The sequence below is a fragment of the Ipomoea nil genome, unplaced genomic scaffold (assembly GCF_001879475.1).
Source record: "Ipomoea nil cultivar Tokyo-kokei standard unplaced genomic scaffold, Asagao_1.1 scaffold1558, whole genome shotgun sequence".
Taxonomy (NCBI): Eukaryota; Viridiplantae; Streptophyta; class Magnoliopsida; order Solanales; family Convolvulaceae; genus Ipomoea; species Ipomoea nil.
Genome location: NW_017617986.1, coordinates 519,748 through 538,954, shown reverse-complemented (window position 1 = coordinate 538,954; position 19,207 = coordinate 519,748). Strand labels below are relative to the sequence as shown.

At 34.1% G+C, this 19,207-nt stretch overlaps 4 protein-coding genes and 1 long non-coding RNA gene across 6 annotated transcripts; 4 read left to right on the top strand and 1 right to left on the bottom strand.

The window, feature by feature from the left end:
• Positions 1-754: 754 nt before the first annotated feature.
• Positions 755-1,681, top strand: LOC109189538. Its single transcript, XM_019340147.1, has 3 exons — positions 755-811; positions 895-1,152; positions 1,247-1,681. The coding sequence occupies exons 1-3, from the start codon at positions 755-757 to the stop codon at positions 1,679-1,681; spliced, it is 750 nt and encodes a 249-aa protein (XP_019195692.1).
• Positions 1,682-1,718: 37 nt separating this feature from the next.
• LOC109189603 lies at positions 1,719-2,261 on the top strand. Of its 2 annotated transcripts, none has more exons than XR_002055591.1 (3): positions 1,719-1,848; positions 1,967-2,018; positions 2,103-2,261. It is a non-coding gene; the product is annotated as an uncharacterized LOC109189603 (long non-coding RNA). The 2 variants fall into 2 exon arrangements; XR_002055590.1 differs by having other exon boundaries at positions 1,958-2,018.
• Positions 2,262-2,372: 111 nt separating this feature from the next.
• Positions 2,373-3,097, top strand: LOC109189602. Its single transcript, XM_019340214.1, has 4 exons — positions 2,373-2,476; positions 2,659-2,728; positions 2,802-2,900; positions 2,989-3,097. The coding sequence occupies exons 1-4, from the start codon at positions 2,379-2,381 to the stop codon at positions 3,079-3,081; spliced, it is 360 nt and encodes a 119-aa protein (XP_019195759.1). The 5' UTR covers positions 2,373-2,378; the 3' UTR covers positions 3,082-3,097.
• Positions 3,098-4,800: 1,703 nt separating this feature from the next.
• LOC109189599 (lignin-forming anionic peroxidase-like) lies at positions 4,801-6,023 on the bottom strand. The gene has a single exon (XM_019340212.1). The coding sequence runs from the start codon at positions 5,944-5,946 to the stop codon at positions 4,972-4,974; it is 975 nt and encodes a 324-aa protein (XP_019195757.1). The 5' UTR covers positions 5,947-6,023; the 3' UTR covers positions 4,801-4,971.
• A 2,784-nt stretch (positions 6,024-8,807) lies between these two features.
• LOC109189600 (lignin-forming anionic peroxidase-like) lies at positions 8,808-9,948 on the top strand. Its single transcript, XM_019340213.1, has one exon. It carries the CDS (start codon positions 8,832-8,834, stop codon positions 9,795-9,797), a length of 966 nt encoding a protein of 321 aa, XP_019195758.1. The 5' UTR covers positions 8,808-8,831; the 3' UTR covers positions 9,798-9,948.
• The last annotated feature ends 9,259 nt before the right edge of the window (positions 9,949-19,207 follow it).

The following is a 19,207-nucleotide window of genomic DNA, read 5'->3' as shown; positions in this document are numbered from 1 at the left end:
TCAACATGTGACTTTATGTGAAGATAACATTGATACTAATTACATGCGTAGTGATCATGAAGAAGGGTTGTGGATTGACCACCCGACAGTATAATTTCTATAATGTAATCTTATTATTATTCAAATAACATGGTTATATTTTATAAGATGTTCTTTATAACATATTTATCTTATGCATGTGCAGGTATATATATACATGGCTGACGATCACACAGATCCTTTGGTGGAGGAATCTTCAAAGGGAACAGAGAACAAAGTGCGTAAAGCAAGAGGAGCTACAACTTGCAGTAAAATCTTAAAGAAGAGACCAGAGGATGAGTCTAAGGTAATTGAGTTTGATGAGAAGAATAGGCCTTGTGGGCCAAATGCAAGGAAGTACTCAAATTACCTTGGCCTTATGGTTCGTACTCACATAGACATAAACATTCCACACTGGCGTCTTGTTCCAACTGCGGTTAAAGATGCAGTCTGGGATGAACTTAAGGTAATAGTCAATAATTTAATTTATATATTGATCATTATTTCATTTTAGTTTTGAGTTCATTAGTTTATATATGTTAATGTCAATAAAGACCTAATTATTTCTTATTTTATTGTTGTTTTTCAGAAAGAGTTTAATCTCCCTGAGTCAAGAAGAAGTCATATTTTGGTCCATGCACGGATACGTTGGAAAGATTTCAAAACAAGATTGGTGCGTGACTTCATCAACAAACCGAACAAAAAATATAGCTCTCCCTGTGAGTTATATAAGTTCATGGATGAAAAAAAATGGGAGCAATTTGTAACCACGCATGAAAGTGAAGCTGCCAAGGTACATTACATACTTTACATCCTTAATAATCATGTAACATGGTTATTATTAACATATTATTAAATAATAACTTTTATTTTTAGGCCAACAGTCAAAAGTATAGGGAGTTGCAAGCGCGAAATGTGCATCCTCACTATTTAGGGTCTACGGGCTATGTTGGAAAGCAGTCTGAGTGGTTGATGTGCGACCCATTGTCTTCACAATCTTCTTGTGCGGCTATTACCTCGACCATATCATCTACTGATCGTAGTTTGGATTGGGTTCGAGCGCGATCTAAAAAATCTGAAGATGGAAGTTATTACATTCCCAATGAAAAAACGAAGGGAGTGTTGGATAAAATTGTAAGTAATACAAATACTTTAAATATATATATTATTGACGAGATTACTAGCTAACATGTAAATTTTAAATCTTTTTTTTTGTGTTGAAATATAGGTTGAGAAGTGTGAAGAGATAAGTCAAGGCTCATTCCAACCCAAAAGGCAAAATGATGTATTGACAACAGTTCTTGGCACCAATGAGCACGGTGGCTATGTGAGAGGTGTTGGAGTGTACTCCAATATTCGGGATGTGTTTGGTAAACCGGAGAGCATAAGTCGTGGAAATTCAGCTGGGCTTATTTCAGTTAGTGATATGGAGAAGATCATAGAGAAGAGAATATATGACAAAGTGGCTGAAAAGATTAGAAAAGAAACAATGGAAGATATGCAGCCCAAGTTTGATTTGATGCAATCCCAACTGGAATATTTGATGAAGAATGCACAAGCAAGTCCAAAAGTTGGTACACCAACTTGGAGCAGTTGTCATTCTATTGATCAAGTCAACAAACTTAAGGTAATATTGAATATCTTTAATATTTTGAATATTTGATATTCGATCTAATTGTTATTATGTCTTTTACTTTTGATTCATAGGAAAATCCAAAACAAACCCGAATGATGAATTTTGAAAGTGGTGATCAATCTGCTGTCCAATTACGACCACTTCTTGTTGATGATGATACACTGCAGCAATTGGGAGATGAATCTAAGAGAATGGTAAGACTTATTAAGAACCTGCCTTTCGATTTAGATTACATTAACGTGGATCTAGATGAGGCAATCTTCCATCATCAAGATGTGGATTTCATTTACGTGCTGTTTCAAGATATTAAAGACTTGTTGACGATGCGATGGCTTGATGTGACCATATTACAAATATTCATAATGTAAGTATTTTTTATAATGTTTTTATATTTAAAAACTTGTCTTTAGTCGTTCATTTTTATTAATTATCTATATATATGTTGTAGATGTCTTAGTCGGATGTGCTCCAAAATTGGAGTTCATACAATTGGATTCCTCTGCCCAAGGACTATTTGTGCTGCCTCTGTACTTGCAGATATTGATAAGGTCACAAAATATCTTGTGAATGCCATGGTTGAACAGACGAATCGACACTTCATTTTAGCTCCATATCATGAAAAGTAAGAAAACTAAATTTATATTTTTAATTATTTATTTAACTTAATTGCATTATTTGTGAATAACACTTAACATATTTATTTAAATGCCTTAAGAATCATTGGATGCTTCTAGTTATTTCTGTTCGATTAAGAAAAGTCTATGTATTAGACTCCATTGCATTAAGTGATCGCGAGTTTGCGATTAAGGCCACATTGAATGTGTAAGTACACACAGATATATATATATATATATATATATATATATATATATATATATATATATATATATATATATATATATATATATATATATATATATATATATATATATATATATATATTTTATATTTTGAGAATTATTAACCACTATTGTTTATAAATTATTTATGATTGTATATTATAGGGCATTTCGATCGGTTGAAACTTTAGGAGGGAGAAGACCTAAAAACAACGTTGATTGGGTTCACATTGAGGTATATATATCTTTCATATTTCATATTAATATTTTTATTGTTTAACATATTAATATATATACATATTTTCTAGTGTCCTCAACAACCGGGTGGTGTGGAGTGCGGGTATTATGTGATGAGATTCATGTATGAAATATGCACTCAATGTTGGGATTCTGATGATTTAGATATGGTGTGTAAAATTTATTAAAAGTAAATAGTTTTAAATTACACTTTAGTAATGGTTAAACTAATTACTTGATTATTTTAAATTTTTGTAGGAATTATTCTTTAATAGAAAGCCTTATTCAGAAGCGCAAATTGATGAGGTTCGTGAGATTTGGTCTAAATATTTTACCGAAGAATGCATATAAATTTTTGAACTATGAATTGTTGGTACTTATCTAGTTTAGCTTATTACATAAGTGTTGAAGTAGTGTAGTTTAAATGTGTTGAAAACTTTGAAGTGTTGGCAATTATGTATTGAAAACTTTGAAGTGTTGTGAATTGAATGTATTGGAGTTTAATTTAGTAGGGCTAAAGTGTTGGCGTAATGATGTATTGAACTTTATTAGTTGAAAGTGTTGAAGTGGTATGTAGTGGTTGTGAGTGCATGTTGTGGATGAACATAATATTTTCTGTACAGGAAAAAAACTGGAATTATTAACAAATTATTATAAAATAAAAAAAAATACTACAATTCGCGTCCAAAGTTCTTCAACTTTGGACGCGAATAATCATTTTAATCACAAGAAGATGATTAATCGCGTCCAAAGTCGAAGAACTTTGGACGCGATTTACAGACTTTGCGCGTCCGAAGTTGACCAACTTTGGACGCGCAAAGTCAGTGTAATGAGATTAATCGCGTCCGAAGTTCTTCAACTTCGGACGTGATTAATCGTTTTTCGCGTCCAAAGTAGCTTCGGACGCTGATTGTATATACAATCAGCGTCCCCGCCAGCTGCGTCCCAGCTACTTTGGACGCGAATGAGCCTCAACTTTGGACGCGAATGATTGTTTTTGTACTAGTGAAATATTTGTATATGGTGATAAAACTATAATCAATGTTTTTGAAGCGTAAACCACTGTAGCACCCGAGTGCATATTCAAATGCGTCACTCACAAACCCTCAGGATTTTATTTTTTTTTTTATCACAAAGATTTTTATCAGAATTAAATAAGGAGAGTTGTGCGATTGGTGTCCTAACAATCCTTGTTTAAATGAAGATTAATACCTAGATTATATTGTAAGAACTTAACAGATGATGTCTACCACAAGAAATTCATTCTAACTAGAAAATACATATTTTTTTAATCTGAAAGGACTTATTGTCGAATGACTTTACTCTAATTTACTGTTGAGGGTCTAAATAATAACATGAGCTTTTGTGATAAAAAAAAAAATACTTACTTAAAGGTTCATCAAATATTCTAAGCCAAAGAAAAATCATCTAAATTTTAAAAGTTCAACACTCAACAACATCCATTTTTTGAGTTGACGGAAGTTGGCATATCATCATACCAAGGTGATTTCGTGATTGCCTTCAGTGGAAGCTTGGAACTTGATCAGGCAGTGAACAATAAGTCGACGAGGAGTTTGTGATCTGTTTCAAGGGTTATCACTGGAAGAAGTAAGTAGCAGTACATCTGAAGTAAGCAGAGTTTGTATTTTTGTGCACAATACTCCTTAAAATTTAAGAGAGTGGAATATGAAAGTTATTTTTGAAATCACTTTAAAAATCTCTCTCCCTCTCTTTGCATTACCTTATTTATTATTACGCTAGTAACCCCATACTCATATTAACACAAACACACATCTACACAAAACTTAGCTACAAAACATTTTTGGCCAAGTTCAAAAGTTCTGATGGAAGGAAATTTTATTTCCTTCACTCCGCCAATATCATACATAAACATAGCACAACAACAATCTTGAAACTCGAATTTTTAAGTCTTGGTCCAGTGTCATAGAAATTAATTAAGTATTATTGGATATTATTTTACTATTAGATTTCAACTTATTGTTGGAATGATGTGTTCGAAACGTGATATATAATGAAAAATTTATTATAACCACACTTAGTTGGGTGTAATAGAATACAAAAGATTATATTCTTACATTTTTCTAAATAACAAATAATCAAAGAATTATTAAGAAAAAAAATACAATGAAATTGATGAGAGGGGAAAACTAAATTATTAAATGCTTAAGAAAAACAGTAGTGCGGAAGAATAAGTATGTAGCGCGCGGTAGCTAAAGAAAGCTAGTTCAAAGCGCCACACACCTTCCTAATGATCCCATTTTGACCTGTGAGCGGTTGAATTTCAGACATTTTAATCATTGCTGACGCAAAATCTGCTTGGAATGCCCGAGGGCTCCTTGCGTACTCTGAAACTATGTTGTCCGTAGCTCCACCGCTGAATAGAACTTGATCTGATTGGAGCAGACCTTTCTTTTGCAATAGGTTCTTGTAGTAGTTGTTATCAAAGGAATTTGGGGTCACTAAATCAAGTGGTGCCAGATTTCCATTTCCGGTGTCTTTAGGACATTGGCGTCTTCTAGTGCTAGCAAAACCGGCATCAATATCAGTACCATTGCCATAAATTCTATCGCGAAATAGGAAGCATTGAGCTTGGCCGAGACTGTGTGCACCAGACAAGGCAACCATGTCTCTTGTATTAAGGCCTTTGTTAGCAAAGCTGGATATGAGTTTATCCAGATTGTCGAAAGGGCCGGGAAGATCGGTTTCAGCTAGGGTATGGCTAGCCGTGGTGGAATCTCTTCTTCCTAGCTTCACTGTCCAAGACGGACCACCGACAGCAGCTGAAGCATCACGCGCAGCCACGGACAATACATCAGCACAAGATACAATATCAGGACAAGATTTCTCTAGCTCACGCTTGGCAGCCTCTATTACGTCGTAACCCCTGGCAGAGCCAAGGTTGGGCAACGCTGTCTTTTCGCTCTCAATGGTTGGTGATTCGTCCAGTAAGATGGAAGCGTCGCAACCCTGGACAAAGCAGTCGTGGAAATGGAGACGGACCAAGGAGGCGGCCATGCGGCGCTCACGAGAAACTGCTTGCCTTACGGCAGTGCGAATGATGTTTAGAGCGTTGGGGCATGTTTTGTCGTAAAATGTAGGGGAGAGTTGGCCTTGGCATTGCGAGGAGGAGAGCAGCAGAATGAGGGAGTATAACAATAATACTGCAAATGCCATGCAAGGCCTATTAGATGCCATTATTATTGTAATCCAAAAGGAAATTAACTGCGAGAATGGAATTGAAAGAGGAGTTAAGTTGAGAAGATGAGAATGGAGATGGGCAAGATGATGAGAGAATGGAGAGGGTGCAGGGAGTATATATAGGAAAGGGAAGGGGATAAAGTAAAGTAAAATGGTCACTATTGGCTGCGACGCCGCGTTATATATGTATTTTACAACGTTGAAGAACAGCATGTGGTAGTGTTTGCACTCCAGCTAAGAAGGCTGACGTGACCCAGTCACCTGTCCTTGACTTCAAAATCTCACAACTGCTTTCCCATTGGCTCATTCTTATATGTTCTTTTGTTTAATTAATTAATTAATATTTGGACAACTGCGTACATATTCGGTCGCACTTTCAGTTTGCACATGCATATTCGGTGCCTTGCACGTACACCCCAAGGCTCTATACATCTTTCTTAGCTTAGATATAATTTGCTCACCATCATTGGTACTCAACATACATAACATTTTTTAGAAATGACCTTCTAATTTCTTCGGTTGGTTAATAGTGTTTAAAAATGAGACCTAATGAAAATGTCAAGATAATAATTTTTCTCTCTAACGGAAAGGCAGATAAACAACTTGCTTCATGAGATAAACACGGTCAAATTAACTATTGAAAATTTACTAATGTTACATTGGTCAAAGTTGACGTTAAATTATTATTCCATTCGCAAAATTATATTAACATAAGTTCTATATAATTTACATGGAGTTAATACTTTCAATGGTCCTCCGAGTATTTGCGATTTACTAGCTGTGGTCATCCGAGTTTTAAATGACCTCCCATGGTCTTCCGTGTTTTAAAAATAATCACACGTGGTCCTTTTAGGACGTCTCGTGGTCATTTTAAACTCGATTTTTTTAAGAACTAGGACCACGGGTGGTTATTTTTTAAAACACGGAGGACCATTGGAGGTCATTTAAAACTCGGATGACCACAACGGGTAAATCGCTAATACTGGGAGGACTATTGGAGATATTATCTCAATTTACATGTATTAATATACCCAAAAACACAATAGAATACAATAAATTATTACATTTTTTCTTAAAAACAATCAATGAGTTATGAAGAAAAATATATAATTCATTAAATTGAAGGAGAGGAAAACTAAATTGAAGAATGAAGCTAGTTCAAAGCAACGTACCGTAGACCGTAGACCTTTTTAATGATCTAATTTTGACTTGTGAGCGGCTGAGTTTCAAACATTTGTGAAATCTGCTTCGAATGCCTGAGGGCTCCTAGCGTACTCTGAAACAATACTGTCAGTTGCTCCATCGGTGAATAGAACTTGATCCGCTTGAAGCACACCTTTCTTTTGCAACAGGTTCTTGTAATAGTTGTTATCAAAGGAGTTTCGGGTTAGTATTGTCTTCTAGTGTTTTCTCATGCAAATTCAACATTTTTGTGAGCCCCATTAGAGAGAGAAAAATTAACGAAGGAAAAGTAAGACATGTGCACGTTTCGCGCGTCAATAGGGCGAGTAAATCTAGTTTTTTTTTTTTTCTTGAAGTTTTTTAAATCTAAACAAACAATGAATTGAATAGAGCCGATACCATCATCACTAGCCGACATACCAAAATCAACACCTCAAAACAATAATAAATAAACAAAAGGAATAGAACTACTATATCACCAAAATAAATGGACCAAATTAATTAACTATTTTTCCAATTCAACTACAATTTTTTTTTTGAAACCCCAATTATTATTTTTTATACAATAAAAGGAATTGTAGCCCCGATGCAACTATAAATATAATAGCTGCCCATAATAACACCTCTTCATAAACATCATTCCCTTTTGATTGTACACAAATCAAATATCAAAGAAGAATGAGATCGAGAAAGTGAGGAGACAAGATTCAAAATGGCCAATTTTTATTCACAGAGTCAAATTAGCTATTGGCGTTAAATTATTATTCTCAAAATTATATTAACATGAGTTCTATATAATTTATATGTACTAATTAAGACACCCAAAAACATAACAGAATAGAATTTGACTAGCTCTAACCCAAGAACCACTATAATTTTCATTATAATTTTAGGTTAAAATTTTCATTTTTTGCTTATTTTATATAATTTACTTTTTATTTATATTTTTGTATTTTACACGTAAATTAAATTATCATTTAGTCAAAGTATTTTTATCACTATCGAAAAGAGAGAGAAAAAAAAAAAAAAAAAAACGTACATTGCTCATTATTTATTAATTTCTAGTTTTGTATTCATATTTTATCGTTCCTTACACTTTAGGGAAATTTGAAATGAAAAATTGAAATTGAAATGGTATTGTTTACAATAGCACTTGCCAGAAAACAACGGAAAATGTCGCAGTCAAAATGCGAAATTTCGATGAAACTTAGAATTGAATGACAATGACAGTGCATGCCATCCACATGCCTGCCTTGGCTACCAACTTCCATAATAAAATACAAATCTCAAAATTTTATTATATAATAATGGCACATCCATTTGACTGAATGTTAAGTCAGCCACGAAATCTTTTGACTTTTCCAATTTATATATATATATATATATATATATATATATATATATATATATATATATATATATATTTAGTTTACTTTTCTTATTTTTTAGTTAGACTTTATAATATATTCCTCATTCCTTAAAGTGAAGCGGCCAGTCCTTATATTAGCTGGATTACATTCGATCCTTAATAACGCGGTGTACTGTCGCAGACAATAGCGACCACTTTCTTCCCTGCACCAACTATATATTCACTTCCACCTTCTCATTCTCAATCATCAAACATATCCAACCTTAGCTTGAGTTTTCAGAGCAATAATCCCCCTGCAAATAAGCTACATTTCTCTATCTATATATAATATATGGCTTCTCATACAACGCCATGCATTGCTATCTTATCATGTTTGCTTCTTCTTCTCTCTTCCTCGCAATGCCAGGGGCAACTCTCCCCTACATTTTACGACAAAACATGCCCCAACGCTCTCAACATCATTCGCACTGCCGTAAGGCAAGCAGTTTCTCGTGAGCGCCGCATGGCCGCTTCCTTGGTCCGTCTCCATTTCCACGACTGCTTTGTGCAGGGTTGCGACGCTTCCATCTTACTCGACGAGTCGCCAACCATTGAGAGCGAAAAGACGGCATTGCCTAACCTTGGCTCTACCAGGGGTTACGACGTGATAGAGGCTGCCAAGCTCGAGCTAGAGAAATCTTGTCCTGGTATTGTATCTTGTGCTGATGTATTGTCGGTGGCTGCACGTGATGCGTCAGCTGCAGTGGGAGGTCCGTCTTGGACAGTGAAGCTAGGAAGAAGAGATTCCACCACGGCTAGCCATACCCTAGCTGAAACCGATCTTCCCGGCCCTTTCGACAATCTGGATAAACTCATATCCAGCTTTGCTAGCAAAGGCCTTAATACAAGAGACATGGTTGCCTTGTCTGGTGCGCACACTCTCGGCCAAGCTCAATGCTTCCTATTTCGCGATAGGATTTACGGCAACAGTACCGACATTGATGCCGGTTTTGCTAGCACCAGAAGACGCCAATGTCCTAAAGACACCGGAAACGGAAATTTGGCTGCACTTGATTTAGTGACTCCAAACTCCTTCGATAACAACTATTACAAGAACCTATTACAAAAGAAAGGTCTGCTTCAATCGGATCAAGTTCTATTCAGTGGTGGAGCTACAGACAGCATAGTTTCAGAATATGCAAGGAGCCCTCGAGCATTCCAAGCAGATTTCGCATCAGCCATGATTAAAATGTCTGAAATTCAACCGCTCACAGATCAAAGTGGGATTATTAGAAAAGTCTGCGGTGCTTTGAACTAGCTTCATTCTTCAATTTATTTTTTCTCTCCATCAATTTAATCAATTGTAATTTTTTTTCTTCATAACTCATTGATTCTTTTTAAGAAAAAATGTAATAATTTGTTGTATTCTATTGGACCGAACAAAGTGAGATTGCAATAAACCTTTCATTATACAACGCGTTCTTTTTATTTAAAAGTATTCAATTCCAACAAATTAACTGCACTATTCCAATCAAAGTATAAAAATAGGCCTAAGATTTCTTTCATGGAATTATTGATGGGTCTTTATCCTTTCCTTAATGCTTTGGAGATCCATAAGAGTATATAGTGGAAATTGTTGCCTAGCTAGAGATTCTTTTCCACTTTTATAAGTTTTGATTTCAAATGTAACTACCCAAATTCAATTCTCTAAATGGATTTCAATGTCTTGAACCAATTTTATTAGGCTAATATTGTTTGAGCTTTAATTTTGAACTAACCAAACTTTAATGAGTTTGAGTATTAACCCTAATAAAGGAATACAAACAATGTCATTCAGTTTCCGACCTAATGATGACCCTAATGAATGCACTTCCCGACCTTCGAGGTCAAGAGGATGGATCCACTTAGACAAACAAACGACACATGAAGTATCCTCTTAGCTGTCACATCAACTTTAGTCGTCTTAGTACGAACATGTGGCACGACTGATCTAACCTCCATTTAGTTGGGCGCCACAAACCCCGCACCGGTAGGACTCCCAATAATAATAATAATAATAATAATAATAATAATAATAATAATAATAATAATAATAATAATAATAACAATAATAACAATAATAACAATAATAATAATAATAATAATAATAATAATAATAATAATAATTGATGGATTATATACTAGGTCTAGGCCACATGGACCAGCCCAAGAAGGCAACTGGATCAAGGAAGCCCATGAAGGATACACAATACGCATCAACTCAAGAGTTAGTCAAGGATTATTGGGCCTATTATTCCCATTATAATTAGAATTGGACTCACTATTTCTAGTATAATAGATCGAATTAAGACTTATTATGTAACTAAGACTCCCAATATGAGGCAGTCTAGAATTCTTATTTCTTATAAGGCTCTAGGCCCAAAATATGTATAAATAGATCCACATCCACGAGAAAAAGGGACGACAGTCACGATTCACAAACAATATTCTTAAATACAAAGTTCCTATATTTTCTCCGTATATTTTTCCTATATTTCTCCTATTTTCTTGTTATTCTTGACTGCCCAAAAGTCATAAAACCAAGGGATAAAGGGTCAAATAGACCCTCCAACTATATACTAAAGTGCAATTAGCCCCTCGAACTAAAAAAACCTTCCATTAAACCCTTAAACTAATTAAAACAGTGCAATTAAAATATTTGACCTATAATAGCATGCTATGTGTGTGTGTGTGTGTGTGTGTGTGTGTGTGTGTGTGTGTGTGTGTGTGTGTGTGTGTGTGTGTGTGTATATATATATATATATATATATATATATATATATATATATATATATATATATATATATATATATATATATATATATATATATATATATATAGGCGGGTTCAGGTGCGGCAGTGTCTTACGGTGCGGTTATTTCTTACGGTGCGGCAACACCAATAGTTCACTAAATATGCACCATCAACGTTAGGAAATACACCACACAAAACAAAGTAAACAGAGCCCTGCATCACCAAACACACACCATTAGGTGTGAGTAAAAACACCATACACTGTTCGGAAATACACCATTGGGGGTGGTGAGTTATATGGTGTGTTTTTTTGAGTCTGTGGTGTATTTTGTGATGTTTTATTACATTTCATTGGGGTGTGTTTTTATTACACTGTTGGTGCATATTGTTAACACTGTTGGTGTATTCTGGAATTTGACCGTACCGCCGCACCGTAAGACCCCGCCGCATATGAGCGCTCTTCTATATATATATATATATATATATATATATATATATATATATATATATATATATATATATATATATATATATACACACACACACATATAATTTATTTAAATATATATTTATTGATAAATAAAAATTATAATTAATTAAATATATACATTTATATAATAAATTATATTTATTAAATATAAATACAAAATAATGTGCAAAGGGTATTTTGGTATTTGTGATATAAAAGCTATTCCCAAAAGCATGTGAATAGCTAATACCAAAGATCCCCTAAGAATGGCTATTCCCCTTGCAAAGGTAATAACTCATTCCTAAGAATATTATTCTCATGACAAAATAATCAACCAAACAATGGAATAGATCTATTCCAAGGAATGTTATTCCTTTCTTGCCCTATTCTATGAACTAAACGAACATGCCATAAAAGCAAATAGCAATTTTCAAGAAATCTTGGTATAAGTTATTCCGTAGTCTTTAGAAATAATTTTGTTTTTTTTAATGTTAACACCAAACACATCATTTACACACATGCTTTTATATATATGTGTGTGTGTGTATGTGTGAGATCCGGTGCGGATCGGAGGAGGTCGTAAGTGAAACATGCGGTGAGATCTGAGTCGTTGATCAAATCTAGATCAACGGCTCAAATCAATGAATTTTAAAAAAAAAAAAAAAAAAAAAAAAAAAAAAAAAAAACCGTATCTTGGAAGCTGGCAGAAGCAAATTGTAATACTTACGCACCTTAAATGTTATAAAGACGCACCTTAAGTATTCAGATGACGCATTTTAAGTGTTAAAATGACGCACTTTAAGTGTTCACATGATGCACCTTCAATGTTAAAAATGGCGCACCTTAAGTGTTCACATGATGCACCTTCAGTGTTAAAAATGACGTGCCTTAAGTGTTCACATGATGCACCTTCAGTGTTACAAAGATGCACCTAAGTAGTAAAATCACGCACCTTAAGTGTAGAACTTATGCACCTTAAGTATATAACTGATGCACCTTAAATGTTAAAATGACGCATCGTAAGTGTTAAAAAGATGCACCTTAAGCTATGAAAAGATGCACCTTAAGTTCAACAAATAACACACCTTAAGTTATCAAGTGTAAAAGTGGCGCACCTTAAGTGTTAAAATGATGCACTTAAGTATTAAAATGACACACCTTTAACGTATAAAATACGCACCTTAAGTTTCAACAATACGCAAAATGATCAAAATACCATCACGTTTTTTTAAACATTGTTCAATATGGACGGTTGACTTTGACAAGATCAACGACTATCATCCACCCGCACGTTTCACCTAGACACCTACTCCGCATCTGATCTCTATTTTATGTGTGTGTGAACTTGGGTTTAGAGGGATCTATGGTTCTAATTGGGTTTAAAATTTAGATGCACGCCTGTCCGTGTGCATTTAGTATAAGACTTACATTATCCCTGTAAATTTGGGATTGACAAGCTTACTTGGCATTTGTTATAAACATTTTTTTTTTTTAATGATGAGTTAGATTACAAATTTACAATCCTACCTAGAGCCGTCAAAATGGGCTTAGCCCGTCGGGCTTTCCCGCCCCGCCCGCCAAAAGGGCGGGATGGACTTATATTTTTGAAGCCCCTTTTAAAAACGGGCTTTTTTGCCCGCCCGCCTTTTTTTTTTATAGTTATATATATATACAGTAACTAATATATATATATATATATATATATATATATATATATATATATATATATATATATATATATAATATGTATAATATTATATATATAATATTATATATACATATATATACATATATATATATATATATATGTATGTATATATATGTATATATAATATGTATATATATATATGTATATATATGTATATATAATATTATGTATATATATGTATATATAATATTATATATATTATATATAATATATATGTATATATATGTATATATAATATTATATATATAATATTATACATATATGTATATATAATATTATATATATAATATTATACATATATGTATATATAATATTATATATATAATATTATACATATTATATATATATATATATATATATATATATATATATATATATATATATATATAATTAATATATATAATATGTATAATATAATAATATAAATAATAGTATCGGTTATTTGGTGACCGCGGTTATTACACCTTCATAACCGAATTCGTTCATCACAACATTTCAACAATGACAGCAAAGTATTTTAAGTAGATAGCAATTAAGTTATTAACATAGTCACATTGGAGTTTAGATTTTAGGAGCACTTCACACATGATTAAAACAAAAAAAAAAAAAAAAAAAAAAAAAGGCTGGCTTTGGCGGGGGCCCGCGGGCCTATGGGGGGCGAGGCGGGCTGCCACTACCTAGGCCCGTATTCTTGGCGGGCTTTTTAGCCCGCCCCGCCAAAAGGTGGGCTTTGGCGGGCCCCGCCCCGCCAGCCCGCATTGACAGCTCTAATCCTACCAAACTGTTTTTTTTATTTTTAATTTTTTATTTACTTTACTTATTTTGTTTTTTTTTTATTATATTTATTTATTAATGTTTTAAAATGATGTGATATTGTAGTCCACTTTTTAAAATAGGTTGAATTTGCAAGAATGTAGTATGAATGAATAGTAAATTATTTGTATATTGGGTGATGTGGACGTGTGACCCATTTTTGAGAAAGAGGGATTTGTAGGGATAATGATAGTCCAAGTTTTCCCACCGCTCTGTCGGGCCGGGGTGTGGGGGGCCCTTAGGGTTGGGGTTCAGCCTTTTTGGAAGAATGATAGTCTAAGTTTTATTTTGGGATGTTGTTTAGTCTAAGGGTAGTTTAGTATTTCGGTTGCACTTTAGTATTGTGAGATTAGAGGTAACCAGGGTTTTATACACTTACAAACCAAAATAAAGAAGTACAAGTGTCAAGTTCTATTGAAATTAAATTCAAAGATACTATTATTTATACTACAAGTCTACAAGTGTGCAATCTGATTTTCAAAGCAAACAACCTCCTTTTTTGATGAATGTGCATTTTGGGTGGGTCTTTAAAATAGTAATGGGAATGTGTTAATTGTATCGTTGTTAACTTCACTAATTGGCTTTCTTTCTCTCGTAATCTGTACCAGCAGGGGATTCACAATGCCCACTGGGCCATTACTCTTTTTAATTGTGAATCTGTGGCTTAATGATATCCCATTGATTATGTAGATGTTGTTTATTGTCAACTCTTATACCTGTGAAACAGTTTTGGTGCAGCTATTGTACGTAGATAGGTTGGTGATAGGCAATCGCGGCGTACCAAGATCGATCTTTGCCCGCGTTGAAAAGATGGTCGCCAAAGATTATAAGGGGACGGGAGGCTCGGGAAATTGCATCAAGAGGGTTTGGATACGGAAAGTTGGGTGCACCTCTGCGTGATGGCCCTAGACCATCAACTTCTGAGCACCTACCTAAAGACAGTTATAAGCACTGAAATTATGTTTTTGTGCTTCTGTGTAAATTTTTTTAAAGTAATTGTGATTTAATAATGTTGTGTGGTTATGACCAAAATATAATGCACATTACCCCCAAACAATATCTACTTATCCTTGTGTTGAATCTTCGTTCGTGTTCGTGTAGGCGTTCATCAAAACTTTCGCCGCCATAACAGAAATCCTCCTTTTTCAGTTAGTCAGATTATTGAAATGATACGTCATTCACCCCAACAGGCTCGTGAGGACCAGAATTTTCAAAGAGGTGTACTGTGGGCGCAGCGCTATCATTTATAGGGTTAACGTAGGAGGTGACAAAGGACACTGTCCCTTTAACGCCCAAGGTCCCACGAGGATGCTTTTTGGCGCAACCGAATATTAGAGCGCTCAAGTGTATTTAATTATTTACGGAGTATATAAATATTTATTATTTATTTATAAATAAATAAATGTATACTTAATTAAATATATACATATGTATACAAAACGCAATGTTGTTTTATTCTTTTTTTTTTTAATCTTTAAACTAATCAAATACTAGAGTATAATTCTTGATGCATATTCTTTCAGTGACCCAAACAATGGAATAAAAATTATTTTCTCTTAAAATTCATTCCATTAATCAAATATGTTGTTATGGCTAGCAAGGAATTATTTAATTTGTGCAAGATGCAGCTTAATTTAAATATTTTGGTTATTTAATTATTTTATTACTCACCATCCATCCACATAAACATTTTTAGTCAATAATTCAAAATGTATTTATGGAATTGGAAAAAATGGTTGAGAAAAAGATTGAATGTCCAGTACTGAAAGAATATGTGTACGTCATTAACATATAAATGTGGGGTGGGAATTTTTACTAATTTTTTCTCCTGCAAATTTAACATTTTCGTGGGCCCCATTATAGAGAGAAAAATGAAGGAAAAGTAAAACACGTGCGCATTTCGCGCATCTACTGGACAAGTAAATTTAGATTTTTTACAAAACAATGAATGAATCCGATATCATCATCACTAGCCGACATACCAAAATCAACACCTCAAAAAAAAAAAAAAACAAAACAAAATAAAACAAAATAAAAGGACTAAAACTACTATTTCACCAAAATACATGGACCCAATTAACTAATTTTTTGAAACCCCAATTATTAGTTTTTATATCATAGAATGAAGCACGGATGCAACTGTAAATAGTTATCCATAAGAACACATCTTCATAAACATCATTCCCTTTTGATCGTACACGAATCAAAGATTATGAAAGAAGAATGAGTGAAAGTGAGAACAAGAAGCAAAATGCAATCGTGAAGAGTGCAAATCAAATATCCACTCTTTACGCAGCAAATGTTGTTATCATATGTTTCTCCATTTGCAGTCAAATGTTTGTATATGCTAATAAAACTATAATCAATGTTTTTAAAGCAGAAACTGATGTAGCAGCCCAGTGCACATTCAAATGCACCACTCACAAACCCCTAGGATTTGTTAAGCTTCAAAAGCGGAGAAATAAGAACAAAAACTTAACTTCCTCATCATCTGCTTCCTCCTGCCACATGGAGAAAGGACAGAAGAATGGTGGCAAAAGTCCATAAACCCCATGCTAATATGGAGGATCGGAGAAGATGGAAGGATTTAAGAGATAATGGCTCAACAATATGGTCTAATTTAGACGATTGAATCACTTCTTAGGTGAGAACCTGTGGTCTAATCTAGACTATTGAATTTAGACCATCCAAGGTTGTGATCAAATCGTTCTAATATATATACTAATTAGTGTGAAATTAGACCATCCAAGGTTGATTTTTATTCTTTTTAAGTTTATATTAGTAATATATATATATATATATATATATATATATATATATATATATATATATATATATATATATATATATATATATATATATATATACACTATTGGAAATTATGGAATTTCCGACCACCTGAAAGTGATCTTTAATCAAATTGAAAGCAAAAAGTGGTCAGAAATAGCAGCAAATGTTTTTCCGGATACCAAAAGTGGTCGGAAACCAGGCTTTCAACTTAATTAAGATCACTTTCAGGTGGTCGGAAATTTCAGAATTTCCAGTAGTGATATATATAACAAGTTACTACGAATAGCAAACTACTGTTCGCAACAATAATTTGGGGTTGCAAACAGTAACACCTTGTTGTTGTTCGCAGTCTCAAATTGCTATTACAAATAATAGTTCTTTGCGTGATGCCTAGCAATATATCAAGTATATATATATATATATATATATATATATATATATATATATATATATATATATATATATATATATATATATATATATATATATATATAGGGAGGGCTTCAAGTAAGAACCCATAATTAGGTAGGAACATGAGAACTAATCTAAGCCTTCGAATCCCATCCGATCAATGGTTCATATTAATTAATCACTAATAAGGAGACTACTAATATAATAAATTACAAGGGATACAAGAGACATTTTACGCACCCAACATTTAATAAATAATACTGTAATCGGTGTGACCCCTAGAAAATAGCAAAGTAGACGATTCAGGAATCTACTTCTTCTCCCCAATCCCGCGAACAACACTGCGACATTCCGTGAACGACACAACTGCGACGGGGACGTCTCCGACAAACGCCTGCGAATTCTTGCCGGAAGTGTGCAACCAGAATCAGCCAAAGCCGGGACTAAGAGATCTTCGAACGATGGAAACAGAACACAATGACGGTAAGTTCTACATATGAATACGTAATCATGGTTGTGTCTGAATTTTCAATTCATAGAGACTGGTAATGAATTGTGTAAGCATGCACTCTGAGTTTGAACTGACTATTTATTGATTTATTTATTTTTAGACTAACATGACTCAATTATATTTAGGACTGAGAATGAAACACGAGATTGCCAAGACATGATGAGAATGTGAAATTTCACAATATATATGCATGCTCCCACAATCTTTGTGTGCTCTGTTCCCTTCCTTGGGCGTAAATTACATGAGGGTTGATAAAATTGAGTAATGAGTTTAGCCATAAATGAGTATTTTCCGAACCCCAATTCCCCAGCCAATTCCGAAGCAGCAAGGATGTTTAGCGAGAACAAGCGTGAATACAACAGGAAGGTGCGTGAGATTGTTGAGCAGAGCTGGACAGCAGATTAAATGTCTGATAGTTCGAAGTGTTCTGCTCCTGGTAGGGGGTGAAGATTGGCCTTATAAAATGGGTTCTGTAGTGTTAGTGCTACATTACTTGTTAATGTTGCACTACATTCTATCCTTTTCTTCAAGTGTTGTAGGAACTTTAATGGTCTTTAAACTGTGTTGCTATTTTGCGCTACTTTTTGTACATATAGTCTTCTGTATCCAGTGTGGAATTGTATGGAATGTTTATTCCCATAATCATTGTTAAGACCTGAGCAAATTCAACTAAATAAATGTTGTTGTTTTACCATTCTTTCCCCTATGAACCATCTCTGAAATATTGAACTAGTAACTTTGTGTGCACATTGGTTATATTCTCCGTGCCACACTGTTGAACCACATATTGAACTAGTAACTTTGTGTGCACGTTGGTTATATTCTCTGTGCCACACTGTTGAACCACATATTGAACTAATAATTTTGTGTGCACGTTTGTTGTATTCTCCGTGCCACACTGTTGAACCCCACACTGAACTAATAATTCTATGTGCACGTTGGTTATATTCTCTGTGCCACACTGTTGAACCACGTATTGAACTAATAATTTTGTGTGCACGTTGATTATATTCTCTGTGCCACACTGTTGAACCACATATTGAACTAATACTTTTGTGTGCACGTTGGTTATATTCTCTGTGCCACACTGTTGAACCACATATTGAACTAATTCTTTTGTGTGCACGTTGGTAATATTCTCTGTGCCACACTGTTGAACCACATATTGAACTAACAATTTTGCAACCCCCGACAGGTGAGGCGGGCTTACTAGGGACATACACCGGTTGCTCA